At 38.6% G+C, this 25,287-nt stretch overlaps 1 protein-coding gene across 2 annotated transcripts in view; it reads left to right on the top strand.

Moving 5' to 3' along the window:
- Nucleotides 1-25,287, top strand: part of MLLT3 (MLLT3 super elongation complex subunit) — a 255,930-nt gene that overhangs the window by 184,553 nt on the left and 46,090 nt on the right. For both annotated transcript variants that reach the window (XM_046665094.1, XM_046665093.1), the window contains exon 5: nucleotides 1,142-1,849. In XM_046665094.1, the coding sequence (XP_046521050.1) occupies nucleotides 1,142-1,849 (708 nt within the window). The remainder of the gene's footprint in view (nucleotides 1-1,141; nucleotides 1,850-25,287) is intronic.

The raw sequence follows: 25,287 nt of genomic DNA, 5'->3' as shown, positions 1-25,287 counted from the left end.
GTCTTTGGTTCCATTAGGAGGTGGAAGTAATCAAGAAAAAGCTCTTCTTTTAGTATTGGTGTGGACTTTTGCATGTCCAGGATTTACTTCTGTTTCTTATTCGTACTATTAGTGGTAGAGTTCCACAAATATGGTAAGTATGGACTTAGATTTGTTCCTAAATAGAAACGTTACATACAGGTTATATATTCTGAGGTGTTTATATGAGTGAAAAAATTGATGACATATTTAAAATGAAATAGGCAGCGATTAACTCTTTCCTCATGATTACACAGCAGTAATTGCTAGACTTTTCAGTTCATTTGATGACCATTAGGTAAAATCTTTCTTCTGTAGATTTTTTTTTTTCCTTTACTAGTGGATGAGTGGCATATTCTTTAACTGATGAAGTTTGGACAGCAAAAAATAACTGCTTTTTATCTCAAATTAGGAATTATTTCCTTTTTGGTCTTCTGGTTCTTTATATTAAAAAGCCATTTAAAATATATTATCTAGCCTCACTATGTGACCCTGGACTTTTTTTCTACCTCCATCTCAATCTTCGCTGTAGCTGGGTGCTATTCCCCGAGTATAATCTGGTGTTTTAGTTCATTTTAGTCCTTGGTGTCTAAGTACTTTTTCATTCTTTTCTTTCTGGTAATTACCTTCTTATCCTTGACCTAATTCACGTGTTAATTCTCTATAATTTTTTGAATTATTCTTTTGGCCACATCCCCCCCAAAATTAATTGCCCCCTTTCTTTTTGTTGTCATAGCACTTATAGGTGGCTCTTACAACAACTATGAAACATAGACATGTCATTGTTATTAAGAATGGGGACCATGTGTTATCCATCTTTGCATCTCCTCGAACAAGCATTTAGTGACCATTTGTCGAATTGAAATGTTTAGAACGCCATGCTTCTCATGATTAAGAAAACAGCTTGCCTCATTAAATTCCTTGATCATGGTCGCCTTCATTCACTATGATTCTCACACACCCTATTCCCACCTGTTACACTGTGGTTGTTGGCTTCTATTAAAAATAATTCGGGAGCCATCAAGAAGGATCATTTGGTGCGGACCGAATGCAAGGAAACTGGCTTTGACTCGTGACTGACACTGAGTTTTGAGAATTTCGTTTCCTTCTCCCCTTTCCGCAGGACCCTAATCGGAGTGTTCATACCAGCAGCAGCAGCAGCAGCAGCAGCTGTAGCAGCAGCAGCAGCAGCAGCAGTAGCAGTAGCAGCAGCAGCAGTAGCAGCAGCAGCAGCAGCAGCAGCAGTAGCAGCAGCAGCAGCAGCAGCAGCAGTACCAGTTTTTCAAAGCCTCACAAATTAATGAAGGAGCACAAGGAAAAACCTTCTAAAGACTCCAGAGAACATAAAAGTGCCTTCAAAGAACCTTCCAGGGATCACAACAAATCTTCCAAAGAATCCTCTAAGAAACCCAAAGAAAATAAACCACTGAAAGAAGAAAAAATTGTTCCTAAGATGGCCTTCAAGGAACCGAAACCCATGTCAAAAGAGCCAAAACCAGACAGTAACTTACTCACTATCACCAGTGGACAGCAAGATAAGAAGGCTCCTAGTAAAAGGCCCCCCATTTCAGATTCTGAAGAACTCTCAGCCAAAAAAAGGAAAAAGAGTAGCTCAGAGGCTTTATTTAAAAGTTTTTCTAGTGCGCCACCACTGATACTCACTTGTTCTGCTGACAAAAAGCCCGTAAAAGATAAATCTCATGTCAAGATGGGAAAGGTCAAAATTGAAAGTGAGACATCAGAGAAGAAGAAATCAACTTTACCACCATTTGATGATATTGTGGATCCCAATGATTCTGACGTGGAGGAGAATATGTCCTCTAAATCTGATGTGAGTAGTCTTGTTGGCTTCCCTTCTTTCCCTTCTCAGTTTCCTGATTTTATTTCAGACAGCTTTAAGATAAAGAATGTGGGAAGAAAATGACAGTTGAACCACAAAATGGTAGCATGGAAGCGCCCATAAATGAATTTCCTTAACTAATGGAAGGAAGGAAATGAAATCATTAAGAAGTCTGCAGATTTTTAGGCTGCGATTTAAGTTGTTAAAGGAAAGATACATTCCAAAGTATAATAACGAGTCATTTGAATAGCATCAGAAAAATTTAGATGCTCATTAGAGGTTAGTTACTATGCTTTTCAATGATTGCTGATTTAGGAAAGTGAGAAGAATGCAATAAAACTTGAATCAAGGGAAAATAAATTTAACCGGGAAATATAAAATATTAGGGTGCAGCTATAATGTTGATATTCTTGATCAGTGGAATGAAGTAATTTGTTTACATAGATGGAAAGCAGGTGATAGTATTTTTTAAACAATTTTATTGAGGCAAAATTGAGGTAACAATACACTATATTTAAAATGAAAATTTGATGCATTTTAACATATATGTGTGCCTGTAAAACCAAGTGATGGTATTTTGAAAATGAAGTATTTAAATTGTTTTTTCATTGTATAGCTACTGATTTGAAGGGGACCGGGTATGTGACCTTGGTTACAAGTTTTTGCTGGTAGGTTGGATTATCTTTTGTGGGTGCCTAAAAGACCGTCTGACTATCTATTATCCCCCCAAAATGTTATCTGATATTGAGATTTAAACTTATAATTACACATTTCTCAGAGCTGGAAGAGATTTTCAGGTTATCTATTCTAACCTACCAATGTAAGAAATCTTACATTTCTTGTGACAGTTCTGTTAGTAACTCAAAAGGTATTTGATTCTATTTCTGAAGAATAAACATCATTTACTATGAAGTTATCTCCTCCTTACTTTTCCTTTTTCTCTAACTTTGGCCTTCTACTGTTACTTATCAGTCACGATCAGTCCTAATAATCTCCTGACTTTGGCTTGTCAATATTTCTAGACAATGGCCAAGGAAGACGTCTGGCTATAAATTGCAGGCAAATTTAGAATACTTCTCTTTCTGTCCCATCGGGTTGCCCCACAGATGTTCCTAGTTCAAATGCTGGCAAGGGACAGGGGCCTTAGTAGCAGATTTTCTCTTCTGCGTTTGCACTGTCCTGGGTAGAAAGTCAGCCAGGGTTAGGAAATGGCATCAATATCAATCTTCAGAGATCCAGAAACCACCTTTCCCTTCCCCCCCTACATTCTGTAGCTGATCTTGAAATTTTAATATAACATCCAGTTGGGAGCAGAGTAGCGTGTAAAATACTGGAGATTGGGTAATTTGTTCCAGTGTTTGGTAAAGGCTTTATAGTAATAATTTGTGAAATGGAGATGAGAGCTAATGGGTTTGTTCCAATATCTCAAGCGTTTATTTTTCCTCCTTTGCTTTTCACCTCTCCTCTTAATTCAAAACTTGCTCTTAATGCAGATGTTACTTGGAACTTTTTTTGTATGTTTGACTTTTATTTCAAATCACCCGGAAATGTTCATTGATGCTGTTGGGGTGTGATTAGTCATCAAGTTTGTCAAGTTTAGCAACTTCCTCTTTCCATATTCTGACATGTTGTGATTCTTCTAGAATAGAGGTTTTCAAATGTGGGTTGTGATTCACTGGTGAGCCATGAAATCAATTGAGCATGTCATCACCAGTATTTAAAAAAAAAAGAGAATACATTGTAATTACTATGGATGTGAGTAAGGGTTTGTGAAATTTTTATTTCAGAGGGGGTGTGTGTATATTTCTTGTAGTAGGTCATGGTCAAAATTTTGAAAGGCATCTTTCTTGAATGCTTGCTGATTTGTGAGAAGACCAAATGGCATTCGTAAAGCACTGTTGAATGCTCTTTCTACACGAAACCATCATAGATGATCTTTCTCATTAGATAATTCTGTATATTCTTGTTTTTGTTTGCCTCTTGCTCTCTCCCTTTTATATATGATTTATAAGGGATGGCTTTTCATAAACTTTATGTTCAACTTGGTGTATTTATATACGAAGTGTGTATATATATATATATATATATATATATATATATATATATATGCATGGTATATATTTATCCAAAGCAAGACCTTGAGAAATCTTCTGGAATGAAGAGTTAGAATTGTAATTCCTTACAATAGGTAGTAAATTTTCAAAACGGTTCATGACGTTTTAGAACCGCATATCCAGTGATCATAACAGGAGTGTTTTAATGTGCTCTGCATATCATTACAGCCTCTAAAGACTTTGGATATTATTTAGGTATTAAACCCAACCTCTGTGCTTTCCTTATCAGTTATCTGGTAGTAGTAATGCTTTCATTGTTGCAGTTGTTGGTTTAATTCTCTAAATGTAGGTGGTGGAACAGAAGAGAATTGGCAAAAGCATCTCCAAGTAAGCCAGGGCCCAAAAGACCTTTTTGTGAGCAAAAAAGGATAAGAGACGGCTGAAATTCCCTTCATCCAATAGTAAAGATAGCCTTTGTTTGGCCTTTCTCCTACCTGGTGTCCCTCCTGTGGGCAAGACAGAAGGAACAGGAGGCAATTGTAATGGAGAGCATTAAACAGCCCACAGCCTCCTTTGGCCAGTTAACATTTAGAGGCTCGGGGCTGGCCCAACTTCAGGGGGTGCCCCATTGTCCTGGTGTTGAGTGTGTCTGTATCTGAGTAAGTGTGATCAGATGATCTGATCTCTCTAAAGTCCTTTCCAGCTTCCTTATTTGAATATGAGCCAGATTTATGTTCATTTGTGGGGGATGGGGTGGCAGGTAAGTGTAGACATAACAGGCAGAGATCGTGGACTTTGGAAACAGAAGAAAGACACAAAAAGAAATGATAAGAGTGTGAAGAATTAGGAAGGGCTGGGGAAAAAAGATTATTTATCTGGCATGTCTGTAAAGAAAACATCTTGCCTTAGGTGTGGGTTAGTGACAATTAAAAAGAACTTTTTAAAGAAGCTGTTCCATAATTAAGTTAGATTCAGATTTTATATAAAAGTAAAAATAGTGCTAATAAATGGGTTAGGAAACTTAGATTGTTGATTCATATGGTTCTTTTTGGTTAAAATTTTTATATACTTTGTATATGAGGAGAGAAAAAGAAATAGCACCTCTGTGTTTGTGTGCCTGCATGTTTTTTCAGGGATCACTTATTTGTTGATAAATATTTGGGTAGGTAGGTAGTCAAATAAGCAAGGAATTAGGATTCTGCACTCTGGTGTCAGACAGGCTGTGTTTTGAATCTCAGCTCCACCAGTGGAACAATGATGGGCAACCGATTTAACCTTCCGGATTTCTTAGTTTCTTCTTTTGTGAAATGGAGATCATAAGGTATTTACTTTGTAAGATTATTGTGAAAATAGTGGATCTGGGGAAAGCACTTAGCACACATCAAAAAATATTAGTTAGCCATTGTTATGTACGGTTTGGCTTCTGGCAACCTTTACAACCTATAGCTTTGAAAGAGATTTTTTGATGTTCAAAAATACTGCAGAATTCTAGTGTCCTTTCTCAAGTGTATGGGTTATATGTTTTAAAGGGGAAAAAGTACTTGGAATATATGTTATGTTACTCTGAATTTTGTCTTAAGGAGGTATATGGCCTCCATATTGATATGCATGTATTACATGGTAACTACAAAAATACAAGACAAAGAATTTAAGTTTTGAATCAAAAGTTAAGCCAAAGTTGCCTAGGATATTTTAGCTTTTTAATTAAATGAGATAAAGACACTTACATACCTAGCACTGCAGTGAATAGGCACTTCCTGTTTTTTTTTTTATTATTATTGCTGATTCTATTAAAAGAAGACGTCCTAAGAAATGATTTATCTTTAGGTTAATATTAGTATGACGGAAAGAATAATGTTTAAATACATTTTGCAATTCCTGAAATGTTTCTCATTTTAGAAAGAAATCTAATATTGTCACATGAAACTCCATCAGTAATTTTCTGCTACAGAGAAATTGGGAGGTGGTTGGGGGGTGCAGGTGGGCCAGGGTTTTATAGTGGGTGAGCCTTTAGCAAAAACAGAAAACATGATAAGGGCATGTTTTTCCTATGTACGTAAGTGTTAGCATTAAGAATATTTTACATTCAAGAATTTGTGTAATTCCCGTTAGAGTAAAGCCGTTCTTGGTTTAAGAATTCCTCTTTTTGTGGCCATGATGATCACTTATGGAAAGGGACTGCTCTTACTAGTGACTGACGCTAACTAGCAGCAGCTAGAAAGGATCAGGATCTGAGTGCATTAGTGTCAACTAAAAGTTTATAATTGTGGTCTGTATTAACTTGTTTACACTTTAATTTGCAGTAAAAAAGAACCCAAGTATCTTTCACTCCTCCTGAAATTCTCTAGGTTTTGTTTTCCACGTCACTCTGCTTCTAAAGAGAAGACTATTGAGTTGATCTTGTTTTGTGATCTGAGGAAGTTTGGTATTCATAGCAGAGAAGGAGGGAAAAAAACAGTAGAAGAAAATCGACATAACCACTTATGATCAGATTCGGTTCTGATAGTAATTTCCTTATTGCCTTCAGTTTTTTGCCTTACTTTGTAGAGATTGAATTGTAATTTAGAAATCAGAAGTTAGGAAGTTTGAGTCATCTTTCCTTGAAAATGGGCAGATTACATTTGGTAAAATGTTACATACTTCAACTGCAGTGTGAGTAACGAGGTTTTAATCATGTCCTTTGATAGTTTTGGCTTACCAAAGTGTTTTCTTGGATAAAACCTTGAGGCAGAAAGACGAAACCTCATCAGATGCTAGCATTTTTCCCAAGAGTGGGTGGTGGTTCAGATACAGGATAAAGACTTCAAACCACCTTAGCAGAAGTTTCTTTCGAAAAGAAAAAAAGGAAGGAGAGGGAAAAAGAAACTTCCCTTCTTTTGTTGTGCCTCATTTCCTCCCGCCTCACCCTGTTCCTTACCCTGCTTAAACTGTCTGGAGCTGGCAGTAAACGTCCTCCTGCTGTTGAAGCACTGGCCTTAGGTTTTTATGTGATGGAAGGTTGTCGCAGTCAGAGAAGAAGGTCTTTATTGTGTTTTCAAAGTGGCTTTTTAATGACTTGTAATTCCAGCACATGCAAGAGCTGTAAAGTCTGTGAGTATGGCGAGTGAGCAGCTGGAGAGGCCATTCATTAGAGAGCTGCCCTGACTCTCCAGGGGGGGCTCTCATTCTGGACTCCTGTTCTCTGCATTTTATAACTGGAGGTAAAAATACCTGAAGGGTTACAATTCTTCTTCTGGCAGATTCAGCTCAGTGTGGCACCTTAATGAAAACAATTGGAAGAAAGTTAACTTTGTTGGGTGCATGGAGATATTTCTCCTGACCTTGTTTTCTAATGCTTTTTTGTTTGTTTTCTGTGTTAGATGTGATCAGATAGAGGAGGGTACAGGCCAACCAGTCAACTGTTCATTTATTCAGCCACATTCCTGACTTATTTCAAAAAAGGATTTGAAGTAATTAAAACAGAGGTGTTTTTGTTTTTACCATTCTAAACCCAAATGGTTTTTAAATTTTTAAATTTAATAATTCCTTAGAAGCCCTTTGGTAGCTGAGAGTTGTGAACAGACAGGAATCCCTATCATTACAGAGTTGGTTGTCATCAACAGTTGCCAAAACTCAGCATCCTCACTTACTTGTATTGAATCGTATCTCTCTCCCAATAAATTCCATGAGCCTTCTTCAAGGGTGCTGCATCGCCCATTCAGTGCACCTTCGTTCCTTACTCTAGGGTCCATGATCTTTATGTAATTGTCCCATCTGTCATCTTTAGACACAAAGTCAAAGGTGTGATGCAATGTGCTCTTTGCAGGACTAGCTTTACCATACTGTAGGGATGCCTTATAGCTGTAGCTAAACTGTCCTTGAGTGCTTTCTATATGCTAGTCTCCCTTCTAACTGCTTGACTTGTTTTAATCATTTAACTCTCAAAACAACTCTATGAAACAGATACTATTATTATCCCCATTTTATAGCTGGGGAAACTGAGGCTCAAAGGTTAAGAAACTTGCCCAAGTTCGTTTAAAAGTGGTGGAGCCAGAATTTGATCCCACTTGGTAGGGAATGCACTCAAGAGGAGTTTTGGGGCGAAGCAGATCTTATTTTCCCATGAATTCATATTACAATTGCAGAGATGTACTTCATGAAATTGGCATCATATTCTTGTTCCATTCGTGAAGCGTATTTCTTTGACCTACCCATTGGTTTGGGCTTTACCAACAGCCTTCAGGAGGTGACAGATTGTCCTCATAGGTGGATTTGGCAGACACAGCCAGAACTGAGGGAAGAGCTGTAAAATATCCAGGAACCTCTCACTTCATATACATACTAGCCTAAAATAAAACAGACTCTCGTGGTTCTGGATTTTACATTATTATATCATTAACACTATTTCCTTTCTCCTAGAATTTTTCCCATTTGTTTTTGCATGGGAATTTATGTTTAACAGAGCTGAGCTGCAATATCGAGCTTTCCCAGAAGGTGCCACCAAATAACAAATGGTGTCCTCCAGTTTGAAGATTCCTTCTTTTTGAATCTTCTGGTTATGTTTTGTCATGTCACTTTATAATGTCTCTAAGTTATTCAGAATGTAGACTGTGCTTTCTTTGAATTAGGAGACAAGATAATGCAAAGGCATTGGTAGAGGGTGGTTTTCCTTTGGTGTCTATGTAATTATTTAACCAAGCTTGAGAAATTGTTCTCAGTGGGTAACAATTTATGACTGTAAACTTTCAAGGCAGTGTCAAGGTCCACAAAGAAAAATCACCCCTATGAGCCTTCTTTAGGTCACTAAAGGTGACTGCACATGAGATGTTCCCAGATAAAGTCAAAGATCCTTCTATTAGGCAGGAGAAAATGGAAAAGCATTTACTAAAGTGTTTGAAGACAACAGACTTTGCCTTTGAATTCTGAAGACATGGAGGATGGGAATGTTGGGGGAGCTGGGGTAGGGAGAAATATTCAGAGTCAGAGACACAGAGAAAAGGAAATTTCCTTGCCTTCCTCAGTCATGGGAAGAAAATATGTGTCTGCGGTCCTCACGTGTTCCTTTAAATAAATAAATAACATAAGTACTAGAGTGCCCTAGTTTGGGACCTCAGTGTTTAGGATCATAGTACTGTTTTTTAAAAATTAAATTGTTGACCTTTGCTTTATTTTGTGGCCCTTCTACTTTTTTTAAAAAAAATATGATAAACCATCACAGCACTTTGAGTCATTACAAACATTTTCTTGTGAAGATGTTTAATTATTTATAATATTCTTTGATTACTTTGTGATGTTTAATAACATTTGGAGATATTTATGTGGTATGTACTCCTATATTTAAACACCATATTAGGACACCATATTAGGTGGTACAGAGGGTACAAAATTAGAATTTAGGCTGTGCTTTGGGGGAAGAAAGGCATGAAGTAATGGAGATGAGGGGTGAGAAGGATGGGAGAAGGCATTCTTGGTTGGAGGAAGTAACTTGGAAAAAAAGAACTGACGGCAAATGTAGACAAGTCTGTGTTGTCCTCACTGAAGATAAAGAGAGATCTTATAAATGAAGCCCTGCAGGTAATTTATCAAACTGGTTTGTCAGGAATGAAGGAAGCCTGACTGAACTCTGTGTTAGGCATGTGCTGGGCACTTTCACTCTCTTTCCTCTTGTTTAATCCATACAACGTATGAGATGGCTTTGATTCTCATCTTACAGATGTGGAAGTGGCAGAGCCAGAATTTGGATCCAGGTATGACTAATGCCAAAGCTCATGCTCTTTTGTACCATACCACCGATTAAACCTTGTAGAGAGAGAAATCATATCAAATTAAAACCACTGTGGTACTGATTAAAACTTTTGGAGAAAAAAAATCTAGTTAACTGCGTTAATTTTCCCACTATCTGGCTTCCTCTGATCCTATGGTAGTGGTACCACAGTCCAGTGAAAGGGGAAGAATAAGATGTAGCCACAATACATGGGTACTTGGCTATGAATAATGGGTGCAAGGAGAACCGGGTGTGATTTCCAAAATGCTGATCCACTCATGCTTCATATCATTTTCCCAGAAGGAGAATTCCAGAAAGTATTGAAAAGCTTTGGTACCTTAGAGTCTATCCAAGGGCACTTGTTCACCAACATACCCTTTTCTTAGGTTGTTTCATGTACCTCTTACCAGGGGCAATGGCATGGCCAATGTGAGTGCGAGGGCTGCCTTCTACTGTACTGCATTGTCTAAAGTTTGCATTCTTGAGGAATCTGAAGCAGGAAGGTAGGGCTGTCTTGTCTTGGAACATAGCCACACCTGACTAATAAATTGTCTTATCTTTGTGGGCCCAGGAGGGGTGGTCCAAGAGCATACACTTGGAATGGAAAGACTAGACAGGTTCAGCTACTGGTGGTGAACTGTAAAATGTGGATTTTAATGATAATACTTGCCTCATAAGATAACAGATGCAAACTGCCATTCAGGTATTAGTTCAAACAAAAATATTAATTATGTCATGGACACGGGCGTACGTTTTTGTTTGGTAGTTTATGAACTGTATTCTGTGAAGACGTGATATTGGTAGGTGTTCTTGTGAAGATCGAGAGGCAAAGCTGCAGCATAGGAGTTTAACGATGTCTGATCCATGGCCACAGTATGTTTTTTTATTCCTGCACATGTTTCTAAAATGTCATTTTCCATTTGGCCTAACCTTAGATCATATTGGGAATCAAAGCAGAGTTTTGCTGAAAGTCCACCCTAGTTTAAAATGTTTGGCTTCTGACAAATTCTACTCAAGGTGACCTGACACATTTTCAGTATTATAAAGTGCTCACTGTATCTTTAAGTTCTCTCCTCTTCCTTGTTATTTTCCAGGATTTTGTTTTTTGGGTTTTTTTTTTTTTATTGAGTTAATGATAGGTTACAATCTTGTGTGATTTCAGTTGTACATTAATGTTTGTCATTCGTGTTGTAGGTGCACCACTTCACCCTTTGTGCCCACCCCCCACCCCACCTTTCCCCTGGTATCCACTAATCTGTTCTCTTTGTCCACGTTTTTAAATTCCTCATATGAGTGGAGTCATACAGAGATTATCCTTCTCTAACTGGCTTATTTCACTTAACATAATTCCCTCAAGGTCCATCCATGTTATTGCAAATGGAATGATTTTGTTCTGTTTTGCAGCTGAGTAGTATTCCATTGTATATATATACCACAACTTCTTTATCCATTCGTCTGTTGATGGGCACTTAGGTTGCTTCCATGTCTTAGCTATTGTAAATAATGCTGCAGTGAACATTGGGTGCATAGGACTTTTGGAATTGCTGATTTCAAGCTCTTTGGATAGATACCCAGTAGTGGAATGGCTGGATCGTATGGTAGTTCTATCTTTAATCTTTTGAGGAATCTCCATACTGTTTTCCATAGCGGCTGCACCAGTTTGCATTCCCACCAGCAGTGTATGAGGGTTCCGTTCTCTCCACAACCTCTCCCACATTTGTTACTATTAGATTTAGATATTTTTGTCATTATAATGGGTGTAAGGTGATATCTTAGTGTAGTTTTGATTTGCATTTCCCTGATGATCAGCGATGATGAGCATCTTTTCATGTGCCTATTGGCCATCCGTATATCTTCTTTGGAGAAATGTCTGTTCATGTCTCCAGCCCACTTTTTGATTGAGTTGTTTGATTTTTTGTTGTTGAGTTGTGAGAGTTCTTTATATATTATGGATATTAAGCCTTTGTCAGATATATGACTTGCAAATATTTTTTCCCAGTTAGTGGGTTGTTTTTTTGTTTCAATCCTGTTTTCATTTGCCTTGAAGAAGCTCTTTAGTCTGATGAAGTCCTATTTGTTTATTCTTTCTATTGTTTCCCTTCTCTGAGAAGACATGGTGTCCAAAAAGATCCTTTTAATACTGATGTCAAAGAGTGTACTGCCTACGTTTTCTTCTAGAAGCCTTATGGTTTCAGGTCTCACCTTTCGGTCTTTGATCCATTTTGAGTTTATTTTGGTGAATGCTGAAAAAGAATGGTCAATTTTCATTCTTTTACATATGGCTTTCCAGTTTTCCCAGCACCATTTGTTGAAAAGACTTTCTTTTCTCCATTGTATGCTCTCAGGTCCTTTGTCGAAGATAAGCTGTCCATAGATGTGTGGTTTTATTTCTGGGCTTTCGGTTCTGTTCCATTGATCCGTGCACCTGTTTTTGTACCAGTACCATGCTGTTTTGATTACTGTAGCTTTGTAGTAAGTTTTGAAGTCAGGGATTGTGATGCCTCCCGTTTTGTTCTTTTTTCTCAGGATTGCTTTAGCAATTCGGGGTCTTTTGTTGCCCCATATAAATTTTAGGATTCTTTGTTCTAATTCTGTAAAGAATGTCATTGGTATTCTGATTGGGATAGCGTTGAATCTGTAGATTGCTTTAGGTAGAACGGACATTTTAACTACGTTTATTCTTCCAATCCATGTACATGGAATGTCTTTCCGTCTCCTTATGTCGTCATCCAATTCTCTCAGAAAGGCCTTGTAATTTTCATTATATAGGTCCTTCACTTCCTTAGTTAAATTTACCCCGAGGTATTTTATTCTTTTTGTTGCGATTGTGAATGGTATTGTGTTCTTGAGTTCTTTTTCTGTTGGTTCATTATTAGAATATAGAAATGCTACTGATTTATGCAAATTGATTTTATACCCTGCAACTTTGCTTTAGTTGTTGATTGCTTCTAAGAGTTTTCCAATGGATTCTTTGGGGTTTTCTATATATATGATCATGCTGTCTGCAAACAGTGAGAGTTTCGCTTCTTCCCTCCTTATTTGGATTCCTTTTATTCCTTTTTCTTGCCTGATTGCTCTGGCCAGGACCTCCAGTACTATGTTAAATAAGAGTGGTGATAGAGGGCATCCTTGTCTCGTTCCTGTTTTCAGGGGAATGGCACTCCGTTTTTGCTCATTGAGTCTGATGTTGGCTGTGGGTTTGTCACATATGGCCTTTATTATGTTGAGGTAGTTCCCTTCTATGCCCATTTTGTTCGGAGTTTTTATCATAAATGGCTGTTGGATCTTGTCAAATGCTTTCTCTGCATCTATTGAGATGATCATGTGGTTTTTATTACTCAGTATGTTGATGTGGTATATCACGTTGATTGATTTGCAGATGTTGAACCATCCCTGTGTCCCTGGTATGGATCCCACTTGATCATGATGTATGATCCTTTTGATGAACTGCTGAATTCTGGTTGCCAAAATTTTGTTTAGAATTTTTGCATCTATGTTCATCAGTGATATTGGCCTGTAGTTCTCTTTTTTCGTGGTATCCTTGTCAGGCTTTGGTATTAGCATGATGTTGGCCTCATAGAATGTGTTAGGAAGTGTTCTATCCTCCCTAATTTTTTGGAATAGCTTAAAAAGGATAGGTGTTAAATCCTCTCTGAAAGTTTGGTAGAATTCCTCAGGGAAGCCATCTGGTCCTGGGGTTTTATTCTTTGGGATGTTTTTGATTGCTGTTTCAATCTCTTTCCTTGTGATTGGTCTGTTCAAATTGTGTGCTTCTTCTGGAGGAATATTAGCCCTGAGCTAATATCTGCCACCAATCTTCCTCTTTTTGCTGAGGAAGATTGACCCTGAGCTAACATCTGTGCCTATCTTCCTCTACTTTATATGTGGAACATCTGCCACAGCATGGCTTGCCAAGTGGTGTGTATGTCTGTACCTGGGATCCAAACTGGCGAACCCCTGGCTGCTGAAGTGGTACGTGCAAACCTCACAGCTGCACCACCAGCCCCCCCCCCCCCCCCCCCCCCCCCCCAGGATTGTTTTAATTAAACATGAACATCAAACTTGTTGCTGTCTTGTGATGGGTTATTTTAAAGTGTAAGGTTATCTGATCATCTTAGGTCAGAGTCACACTTACTCTTGCTTACCAAGGCTGCCTTCATTGTCCAGCAACTTTCAGAGACTTTCAACAAGTCCCCTCCCCACTTTTAAAGATAACCCATGCATAGTCCTCCTTGTTTGTGTAATAAAACCTAGGAGTCTCACAGTTTACTCCCAAAAAACTAAGGTTTGAAGGAAGGAGGTGGTGTATCTCATGCTGCCCATCTCGTCATCCTCATCATATTAATAGCTCTGCTGTCTCTCTTCTCTCTTTAGAAAACCTTTCAGGGCTTAGTATATACTCTTTGTAAGACTTAAGACCATGTTAGAAACCATGAACAACTGTCTTTAATACAGCATTTACTTCACATTTTAGAAAAGAATAGAATTTTTAAAGTAGGAAGAGACTTCAGAAACTTCCTTTAACAACTTGCATTTTTCAGAGGACGACTTGAGGCCAAGTTTCATAAGATCATAGAGCTCTCATTGCCCCTAAAAAGGCCCTAGGGTGCAGGTCCCTAATTGGTATGTCATTATCATTTCCAGAACAGTTTACAATCCTTCACACTTCCCAAACTCTCCTCCACTTGAACATTTTAAAGTAGTTCCCAGTGAGTTGTTTATGCCCATTAGGTGTAAGGCTGGTGTCACCACTTGGCCCTGCATCTTGGTTTATGCCCCTTTGTTGAATGAATGAATCTTAAATTTCCTATCTTCAGTAGAATCCCACCTGAAAAGCCTCATGTCATGTCTAAGTGAGGGAGGATGTAAGTCTCAGTGGATATGACAGAGATTAATTGATGAAAAATTTGATAGACTTTGTACCTGGCTCATCCTTGATTGTCTCTGGGAAATTACCAACCAGAATAATCATGGTTCTATACGTTTCAGGGGAAAAAATCACTAGACAAAAGAAAAAATGACATTTAAGTATCTGGCAAATCAAAAATCTTAATATGTTTAATAATAATATGGAAGGAGCGGGCTGGCCCCGTGGCCGAGTGGTTGAGTTCGCGCACTCCGCTGCAGGCGGCCCAGTGTTTCGTTGGTTCGAATCCTGGGTGCGGACATGGCACTGCTCGTCAAGCCACGCTGAGGCAGCGTCCCACATGCCACAACTAGAAGGACCCACAACGAAGAATATACAACTATGTACCGGGGGGGCTTTGGGGAGAAAAAGGAAAAAAAAAAAAAAATCTTTAAAAAAAAAAAAAAAAACATGGAAGGAGCTTTATAAACCTCCAATATAAATGAAGCCTTGACTTTGACAAGCTGGTATTCTTAACAGATGAAACCTGGATTCTACTCCCTCTGCCCGCCAGTATCTTTGGTATCTGCCTTTCTGTCCCGAGTTGTTCCCTCAGTGTCCCTACAAATGTTCTGAGGCATCCCTTATACCACACAGCCAGCCTCTCACACATATACCTGCTTCCAACTTTCCACTTAACCCCGATGCTCTTCAGACTGTAGTCCCCTCATTTCCTTCCCTTCACAACAGACATCTCAAAAGCTCCCTTATTCTTCAACCCATTGCAATCTGGCTTTTGCTTTTGGAAACCATTCTTAAAACTACACTGGAAAGGATCACCAGCGCCGTCCAGATTCTAATGTAGAAACTGTCTTCTAGGCATTGGATTTTAACTTTCTGACACCTTTGATTTGCTTTTCTGTTCTATTCCTTGGCCTTATCATCCCTACCCTGATCTCTCTAACCACTCCCTGTGCTTCTCCTTTGCTGGCTGATCTGCCTCCAGTACTTTAAGGTAGCCACGGCCAGTCTGTCTTTCTTTTCTATTCTATAATATTTCCCTGGACACTCACCTGTTACCTGTCTCTTGCCTCTTCCCTTTCCCAGGCTCTTCTCTATATAATGTTCTAAACACAGACAAATTCTGGAAGGAATTATGCAAAAGGATATAAAGCAACTAGTTAATATGATGTTGTAGGTCATTTTTAAAATATTATTTTTAATATTGCCATTTTTATAAAGCATTTCATTATTTTAAAACCTCAGATCCCATGTGGGCTAAATACCAAATTCTCTTTGGCATTGCTTTTTTCTTTTTGTAATTTTTTTATTATGGAGTAAAGTATAGAGAAAATATGCAGAATAGTATAATGAACTCCCATTTATCCATCACTCAGCTTCAACAGTTATTAACTGATGGACAGTCTTGTTTCAACTATAGTGCCATCTACTCTTCCAATATAATTTTTAATAAAATCCAAGATGTATTATTTCATTCATAGATATTTTGCTATGAATCTCTAAAAGATAAGGACTTTTTAAAAACAGAACTAAAATATCACTGTCACATCTGAAAAAATTAATAATTCTTAATGTCATCGAGTATGGGCACTGGGCAAATTTCCAATAAAATCAAAATGTCATAAATTTACTTTGTTTTTACAGTTTGTTTGAATCAGGATCCAGATAAGGTCCACATCTTGCATTTTGTAAAAATGTCTTTTTAGTCTCTTTTAATCCATAGGTTCTCCCTCATCTTTTTTCAAATAAAAGTGCAAGAAAAAAAAACTAGATTGTTTATCTTATAGAATTTCTCAGATTACATTTTGCTGATAGTATTTCTGTGGTGTATTTTCTGTAAATTAGAGGCATGGATAAATTTAGGTTAGGGTTTTGGTTTTTGGGACAAGACTATTTCATGGGTAGAGTTGTGTTCTTTCATCAGGACTCCGTAAGGTGAGGTTATCTCTTTTTGTGAGGTTAGCCCCCATAGATGCTCAGTGCCTATAGGCATTAATTCATTTGGGCTTGCGAATTGGTGGCATTTTTATTCCATCATTTTTTCTTCATTTATTAGCCAGAATTCCCCATACAGAGAAACTCTCCCTCTTCCAGCTTTTGTTTAATCAGCAGTACAGTTTGTATAGGAAAAGTAAAACATGGTGCTTGATTCTTTTCTTTTATTAACTAGTATTCAAAAGAATGAGTTTGGTTCCCTAGCATCCTTCAACAATGGTTAATTTTTTTTAAGCATTGCTTTTAAGACTTTTTATTTCTCCCCAAAGCACCAGCACATAGTTGTATATCCTAGTTGTAAGTCCTTCTAGTTCTTCCATGTGGGATGCCCCCACATAGAAGCTTGGTTTGATGAGCGATGTGTGGGTCCACACCCAGGATCTGAACTGGCAAACCCCAGGCCACCAAAGCAGAGTGTGCAGACTTAACCACTGCACCACCAGGTCAGCCCCGTAAGACTTTTTAATCTCACCTTTCCACCCTCATCTTTCTTTGCTCTCCCTTACATTTTAGTGGTCCTAAAATGTTAGCAATCTCTGAGTCCTTGCTCATTCCATGCTATTTTATGTCCTAGTGAAATACCCTCAGTCCTTTGTGACTTGGCTAATGTTCGCCTTTTCCTTGAAACTTTTCTAAATAATCTGCCCTACCTAAATTAATGCCTCCCTCCTTGGTGCTCCCTCCATTAACAGTTTTTATATGCTTTGTTTATAGTTGGTATTCTCTCATATTAAAGTATTTTTCTCCTAATCAGTGGGATATTTTGAGAGCAGATATTGTCTCTTTATCATCTGATTTCTCATTTCTTTGCACTGTGCCTGGCACTTAATTGGCACTCAACAGTGTTGAGTTCAGTAGTGTAAATTATATATATATTTATGTATTTATAGCTAAGACTCCTGTTAACTAATTTATGAATTTATAGTTGAGGAGTCTTAACTATAACACATCCAAATGATCTGGAAATGTGATTTGCAACCCCTCTTCTATATGGAGGTGGAGTAGACAGGCCATGTGAGTGGGAGAGCTTACTGTATAAACAAGACGCATCTTGGCCTTCTCACACAGTTCAGAGTCTAAGCCAGCCTCGTACAAATAAGTTCATACAACAGAGTCCTAGGATAAATTGGAGGCCAAGGTAAGCAAGTTGTATAAATTGGACTGCACTCTGCCTGTCTTTGTAGCTCCTGCCTTTGTGTTGGAAGGACACAAGCTAGCCAGGGAGTGAGGAGCTTGTGAATGCTCCCACGACACAACCTGAGATTTCTTTTCAACTGATTCTACCACGAAGAGTATTAAACCACAAAAATAACAAAGGGGAGGCAAGGACCACAAATTAATCTTTTATTGAGACAGCAGAGGGATGTCAGAGCCTAAAATCCCAAAACATTTGCTTCTGTATTTTAAAAAAGCAAATAGTTTTCAGAGAAATTTCAATAACAGGATGTTGAAGTGAAAGAAGTTTCTGCCTCCCTGTTTCCTATAGGGACTGTGCAGAGGTGCGATAACGTGAAAGTTATACGACCACCTTGTTTTTGCTGTCTTTGTGATCATGAAATATGATTATATTTCCTCTCATGTTTATATGTGCTCTTGAAATTATTAGAACTGGTAAAATACCACTTGTATACTGTATAAAAGGAACTATTTTTCCGTCTTCTGTTTCCTCAAGTTGCATAATTATCATGACAGATTAGCTTTAAATTAATAACCTTAATTTGGTTGTTAAATATTCATTAAACCGTCACATTTGAGTATCTGCATCCATGCAATTAAATGTTTATTGTATATGTGGAAGCATGAATGAAGAAATACCCACAAAAGATTTAACTTCCTAACCACAAGGGGCAAGCATTGTAAACAAAAAAAAAAAAAAAAGAGTTATATTGAACAGTAACACTTATGCTGAGAGAAACAAGATCTGGGGGATGCATTTAGTTTCCCTAAAGAATTCTCATCTTAGTTCTCAAATAATATTTAATTATTCTCATTGGTGACTGTTAGCATTTCTAAGGGTGGTTTTAAAAGAGTCATGGTTACACTATAAAACTAAAATTATAACCAAGTATGACTTATCACTGGGAGGTTAAATCTATTCAGAGAAAAAATGAACTGAAGACAGCAGACATCATTTTGGAAAGAAAAATGTTATCACCACCATCTTCTCTTATCTTAAGGAAAGACATCACCCCAGCACGTGTACTTTGAAACCCTATTAAGGTATCTTAAAACTCATAAATTGATGGATTCCCTCCTGTCTTCAGTTCTGGGGATTCCTTAAGTTGGAATTTGCGTGCTAATGTGTCCTGAACAGCTGCCCTTCTACCCAGCTCTTGTGGGACCCTGAACATTCTGCAAACAAAAGAAGCTCAATGAATGGTCCTGGGCAAATGACAGTGCCATAATTCCCCTAAAACATGCTTGCTGTTGCCCAGCGCTGGAAGTACTTTCTTATACTGTACACTTCTGCTCCCATGGGTTGGGTGGTACACTCACCAAGGAGCCAATGTGGTTGTTCCTAAGCATGTGTGTCAGTTCTAGGTGTAATTACCTTAGGTAGTTAAATGTTACATAAACCAATAATGCACACAAAAAGTAATCATTTCTGTGAAAACTAAGTTGAAACCTGAGGGGGAGTCCCTTGAAAAAATTTGCTCTCAAATTAGGTATAAAACACCAAGGGAAAAAATCATAAGAATCTAGAAGGACTCTACATTCTGGTAGCTATGCAGGTCTCTGGCTTCTTGCTTATAGATGGTAATCATAGATAATGCATTGAGTGTGGTTTATGTAAAAAAGACTTTTCAGACTCCACTCAAAGAAAACTCCTTGATCCTACATCAAAAGATTGGCTGATTAATGTGTATTTCTAAACTTTAAGTTAAAGTAAAATATTTAAGGGATGTGTGTGTGTCTTTTTTACTAGTACTAGCATCTTCCACCTGACAGATATTCACTAGCCAAAAATGTCGACTGCTTCTCACTCATGATTCTGGCACTTTTTCCCTTGATCCTTAAATTATGATCAGCCTTTCTCCAGCAACAGTCTCTTACTTCTCCTTTCCTCCGTTATTCCGTTTTATCAATGACAATCTTACTCATATCTCACTTCTTGCACGCAGCATTTTCCAGATGAGTTTATTGGTTGGTCAGCTTTGGCAGCATCCTCTGGACACAAGATGCTGCTCATACCCCTAGTGAGTTGGGCCCAGGAAAGCAGATTGTCCATATTTTGGTGAGGAACACAGACTATGTAGTTTTATAAACCAAGTGAAAAAGGTGTCCCAGAAAGAGTCTTGAAAACCAAGAAAAGGGTCCAGGTCTGACAGTTGTACTAGCTTTGTGATCTGGGGCACAATATTTAACCTCTTTTGAATCTTAGTTTTGTAACATCATAAATGTGAATAATATCTCCCAAAATTGTTGTGTGAATCAAATGAGTAGCAAACAATATCTGGCACACAGTTGGTAGTCTGTAAATACTGGTAGGATCTGAATATTTCTAAACTAGTTCTCCTCCCTTTTTTTTTTTTTTTTTTTAAAGATTTTTCTTCCCAAAGCCCCCAGGTACATAGTTGTATATTCTTTGCTGTGGATCCTTCTAGTTGTGGCATGTGGGACACTGCCTCAGCGTGGTTTGATGAGCAGTGCCATGTACGCGCCCAGGATTCGAACCAGCGAAACACTGGGCCACCTGCAGCGGAGTGCGCTAACTCAACCACTCGGCCACGGGGCCAGCCCCCTCTCCTCCCTTTTTAATAAGATGGAGATCCTGGTAATGCCCGTCTCATGGATTGTTAGGACGATGCGTGTAAAGGACTTCCCAAATTTTAAAATGCTGGTCAAAGATGTTAAAGAGATGACTTTATCTAAAAAAACTGAAATCCTGGTTTATACTAAGCAATTTCTTCTTCTATTTGATAAGTTTTCTTCTACTTCGATGTGAAATTGCCATTATGGATGCATTGTTCACATGTGCTAGCTAACTTTTGCCCAGTATGCTTCATCTTGTCTCCTGATTAAGATTGTGAATTTTGAAGGTGAGGACTCTGCTTTCTCAGACAACAAGCCTATGTATGTCCTGACCACAGGGGCAGAAGATCCTGAAGTAGAGTTCCCAGTGGTTTTCCCTCACCTTGTTTACCTGCTGCTCACCTGTCACTACTTTTGATGGCTTTTTCGCAGCCTAAATCCTATAAAAATGCAGACTTGGCTAGATGTTTTAATCCATCTAAGGGCACATAATGCGCCATATAGGAAAGATTTATTTTGCTTTCATTGTGTGTGGTTGTGAACCATGTCAGTAAGTCAAAGGAAAAGCTTTTAATTGTTACAGAAAGAACAATTAAAAGGTGTTTAACCTAAATTTCTTTCCTGAATGCCAAATATCTTTCCAGGAGAGAATGGTGCCAAGTCTTCTCTGATTAATTCGTTACAGAATAGTGAATGCATAGCCAAGATCAAAACTGCAGCACAGTTCTGCATTAGATTCATAGCTGTGTGTTTTAAAGTAGCTTTAAAAGTTACCCCAGTAGGACCTTTTAAAGCTACCCATAAAATGCCACTTTACATCTGGCATCAGATCTATTAATTTGACTATTATGAATATGTAGGAATATTTTTGAAAACTCCCATGGTCTTGTAAAGCCTCCAGGCTCTTATTAGCAGAAAAATCTTGCCTTCTGCCAGGGCATGGAGCCAAGGTAAGATCCTTAAGTAGATAACATTTAACATTTGAAATAATAATAATGAAAGGGAAGTCCACATGGAGCTTTCAAGTTGTTATCCATTTGAAATATCCAGTATGGAGTTGGAGTCTGAGGGAGAAGATTAAGCAGATGTCAGGCATGTTTCGCCAGGATGCACTGCTTAACCACCTTCCCTCCGAAGTGCTTTATGCCCAGCATCCTGGGAAGGGCACTGACTAATTCATTTGATCCATCTGTTGCTTTGGGAGACACTACGGGTTGGTTCCTCCAACTATTAGCTTCACAGGTGGTGACCAATGAGCTTGGGGAGAGTATGGCCTTTCATTACCCTTGTGGGACCTTTCTTTCACCTGCTCTTCTCTCACGTGGGTCACCTTGGACTGAAATGCCCCCCACCCAGGAAAAAAAATCAGGACACAGCTTCTTTAATAGGCCCATTTGAAAAAAAATAAAAGATCAAACTAGGCCAGGACTTTCTGTTTTCCTCTGGAAACCTTATTTCTCCAAATTCTTTAATGTATTTTCTATTACTGGATTCTTTATTTTTTTTGTCTCTTTTGAGGAAGAAATTAAATACTTTCATGCTTGTTACAGATATATCTTACAGCCAATGTCGAGTACTTTGTAAGTAAAGATAACCCTCAGCCAAGGTGATCTCTCTCAGTGGTGGAAGAAAGTTACAACTAGTTCCATATTCTCAGTAGAACAGTTCTTCCTCCAAGTGGTAGAGTTATACACCTAGACAGACCCCTAATTTTCCTATTAGAGATACTGAGTTCAATCACCCCCACTCGATTGCCCTCATTACCCATCCTCTCCCACTGCCCTAATGCCCCCAGCCCACACCCCTCTCCCAATTAAGGCTTTGTGATAGCCTTGAACTGTTAATTCTTTAACTCAGGGCCGGTCCCCAACTGGCTCATTGTGTAGGGGGGAGGAGCCACAGCTGGATTTCTTAAAACTGCTCACCATCCTCTTGTTTTGCACAGCTGGCGTCTCTGCCTCCCTGCCTCCACAAGTGGTGAACACCTGAAACCTTGATTCTGATTCTAGAAGAGGTGCCTGCCCTCAACCCTACCCTTCTCCCTACTTTTGGGGGGGAAATCCTCTGTGTTTGGTCTCTCAGCCCACAGCCAGAGAAGCCTATGTGAGAGTCCAGCCAGCTGCTTGTGGAGGAGTTGGTGGGAATTCTACAAACTGTTTGTGAGTCATTTTACTCAACTGGAAAGAAGAAGGGTTGGTGGCACTGAAGGATTTGATGGAGTTGTTGTAAAGGATAACTGAAATGCCTGTAAATCTTTATTTTATTTTATTTTTTTAATTATTATTTTTTTTTTGAGGAAGATTAGCCCTGAGCTAACTACTGCCAGTCCTCCTCTTTTTTGCTGAGGAAGCCTGGCCCTGAGCTAACATCCATGCCCATCTTCCTCTACTTTATATGTGGGACATCTACCACAGCATGGCATGCCAAGCGGTGCCATGTCCGCACCTGACTGAGATCCTAACCGGTGAACCCTGGGCTGCCGAGAAGTGGAACGCATACACTTAACCACTGCGCCACTGGGCCGGCCCCTGTAAATCTTTTATAGATGTGAAGCTTTGTAGGAATAACTTTTATTAATGATGAAATACTTTCAGGTAAAACATCAAATAATCAGAACCAATTTATTATATATGTTTAAAAATTGATAGTTACAAGTATATATCTCAAGTTAGGGTTATCACTTTTTTTGTTACTCTAATTTTCTGTGGTTTTAAAGTATATTTGCCTATTCCTGTTAAGTGATTGGGTACTTTAAAAAAAAAAAAAAGGCATGACTAGTTATTACATAGGGCCAATAATGATTTTTTTCTCTCTCAATTAGCATTGCTTTTCCCAGGCAATTAAAAGTAGTTATGTCAGGCATAGCTGTTGTAATGAAAGGAGGCATTGTACATATTTACAGTCTTCAGTCATTGGCCTTTTCATAACAAATAACCTAAAACATTCAGACCTCTGTTTAATTATATCATTGAGTAATTTTTTTTTAAAGATGGTCACCTGAGCTAACATCTGTTGCCAGCCTTTTTTTTTTTTCCTCCTCCTCCTCCTCCCCAAGGCCCCCCAGTACATAGTTGTATATTCTAGTTGTAGGTCCCTCTGGTTGTGCTGTGTGGGACATTGCCTCAGCATGGCCTGATGAGTGGTGCCATGTCCGTGCCTGGGATTGAACCAGTGAAACCCTGGGCCGCCCAAGTGGAGGACGCAAACTGAACCACTCGGCCACGGGGTTGGCCCCTATCATTGAGTAATTTTGAAACTGGGTGGAAATCTTTATAACAAGTCCACTGACGATAATATAACTCTACCATTAAAGACAATGTTACAATGAGTAATATGAGTATTTAGCCTGGAAATGCAATCATCAGCATACAGTGATAAAGTGAGCAAAATCTCCTGTGAGTAGTCTTCACAAATCTTTAGATTCCAGAAACTGCAGATTGATAAGTCCTATATTATTTCCTAATTAAACTCTAGAATTGAATTTGAAATATGCAGTTAAAGAGCAATTGGAGAAGATTGTGGCTATCACTAGTTTCTGACAGATTATTATACCTAAGTAATCTAATTTTCTTATTATAAGGTTGGCTAGAAAATATGGTGATCCGTCAGTCTTTTTTTTTTTTTTTTTTGGAAGATTAGCCCTGAGCTAACTACTGCCACTCCTCCTCTTCTTTTCCTGAGGAAGCCGGGCCCTGAGCTAACATCCGTGCCTCTCTTCCTCCACTTTATATGTGAGACGCCTACCACAGCATGGCTTGCCGAGCAGTGCCATGTCCACACCCGGGATCCGAGCTGGCAGACCCCCGGCTGCCGAGAAGCGGAACGTGCGGACTTAACCGCTGTGCTACCAGGCCAGCCCAGTGACCCATCAGTCTTTTAATGATACGTTAGAATAAGGTGGAAGAGATACAAAAATGGGATGATTCTTGAAATAGGTGGATTTGTACTAGCTGAACAAATGCATTTAAAGAACTCATGTTGGCCTGTAAAGAAATCTCTTGTGGAGATCTCTTTCAGAGAGCCTTGCATTTTCCCCATCCTATTTGTTGTTTTTACAGTAAGTTTCATAAAGATGTGGAAGGCACGCTCATCAGTGATCCAAAGATGGGAGGTATAGTGTATCAATATTATCCCAGAATTATGATTAAAAATTTTTATTAAGTAAAAATGCTAGGCTAAACCCAAGAAAGTGAAATTTAACAAAGATAAATGTAAGTTCCTGCATTAAAATCAAGTGATTGTTTTGATTAGTAAAGGATAGAGGAGATTGGCCTTCCACACAGTTTTTATGGGGAGAAATGATCTTGGAGATTTTGGTGGGTCATCACTGCTCTATGAACTAGTTTAATCTGAGACTGTATTGATAGAAAAATCGTATGTCAGTCGTGGGAAATTACAGCTGTTACCGTCTGCCCTCCCTCAGACTACTTCTGGGTCTTGTGTTTGGTGCCACATTTTAAAGATGCTGACAAAACAGAAATGTAGTTCTTAGAGGGCAATCTCTGGACCCTGGTGTGTCTGGGAACACAAGGCATGGTTTAAGGTAATAAGATTGGGAAGAAACATAATTATCTTTACTTTTCGAAATAGTGTTCTTGGAAGTTTCTTTGAGTATCCTAATCAACAGGATTTGGCTTTTTGGCAACTCAGGGAGCTGAGGTGTGGGATTAAGCAGCTCAGCAGAGGGCCTCCACAAGGTGCGCTGATTTTTCTGACAAGCCACCACTGATAGGCCCCTCCTTAGGCCACATATTGAGTTCCATATAGTTTTGTCTTTTTCTTTAGTTGTTTTCTGCCTTTAAGCTTTTGTATCACCTGGGCTGTAGTGTATCAAAGAAGTAGAATAAAATGGGACAAATAGATACTAAAATCTTAACTTTCCCAAACTTGCGTAATTTCTGTTTGTTCATTGGACATCTATCACGTACTTGTCTTCCTTTGATTAACTTCAACTTTAGAGAACAACAATTGATAGTGACAAAGAATTTTATGTTTTTGCCCTACCATGTTTTAGGGA

Source organism: Equus quagga, chromosome 6 (genome assembly GCF_021613505.1).
Source record: "Equus quagga isolate Etosha38 chromosome 6, UCLA_HA_Equagga_1.0, whole genome shotgun sequence".
Lineage (NCBI taxonomy): Eukaryota > Metazoa > Chordata > Mammalia > Perissodactyla > Equidae > Equus > Equus quagga.
The sequence above is the reverse complement of the archived record's forward strand: the minus strand, read 5'-3'. Positions and strand labels throughout refer to the sequence as shown.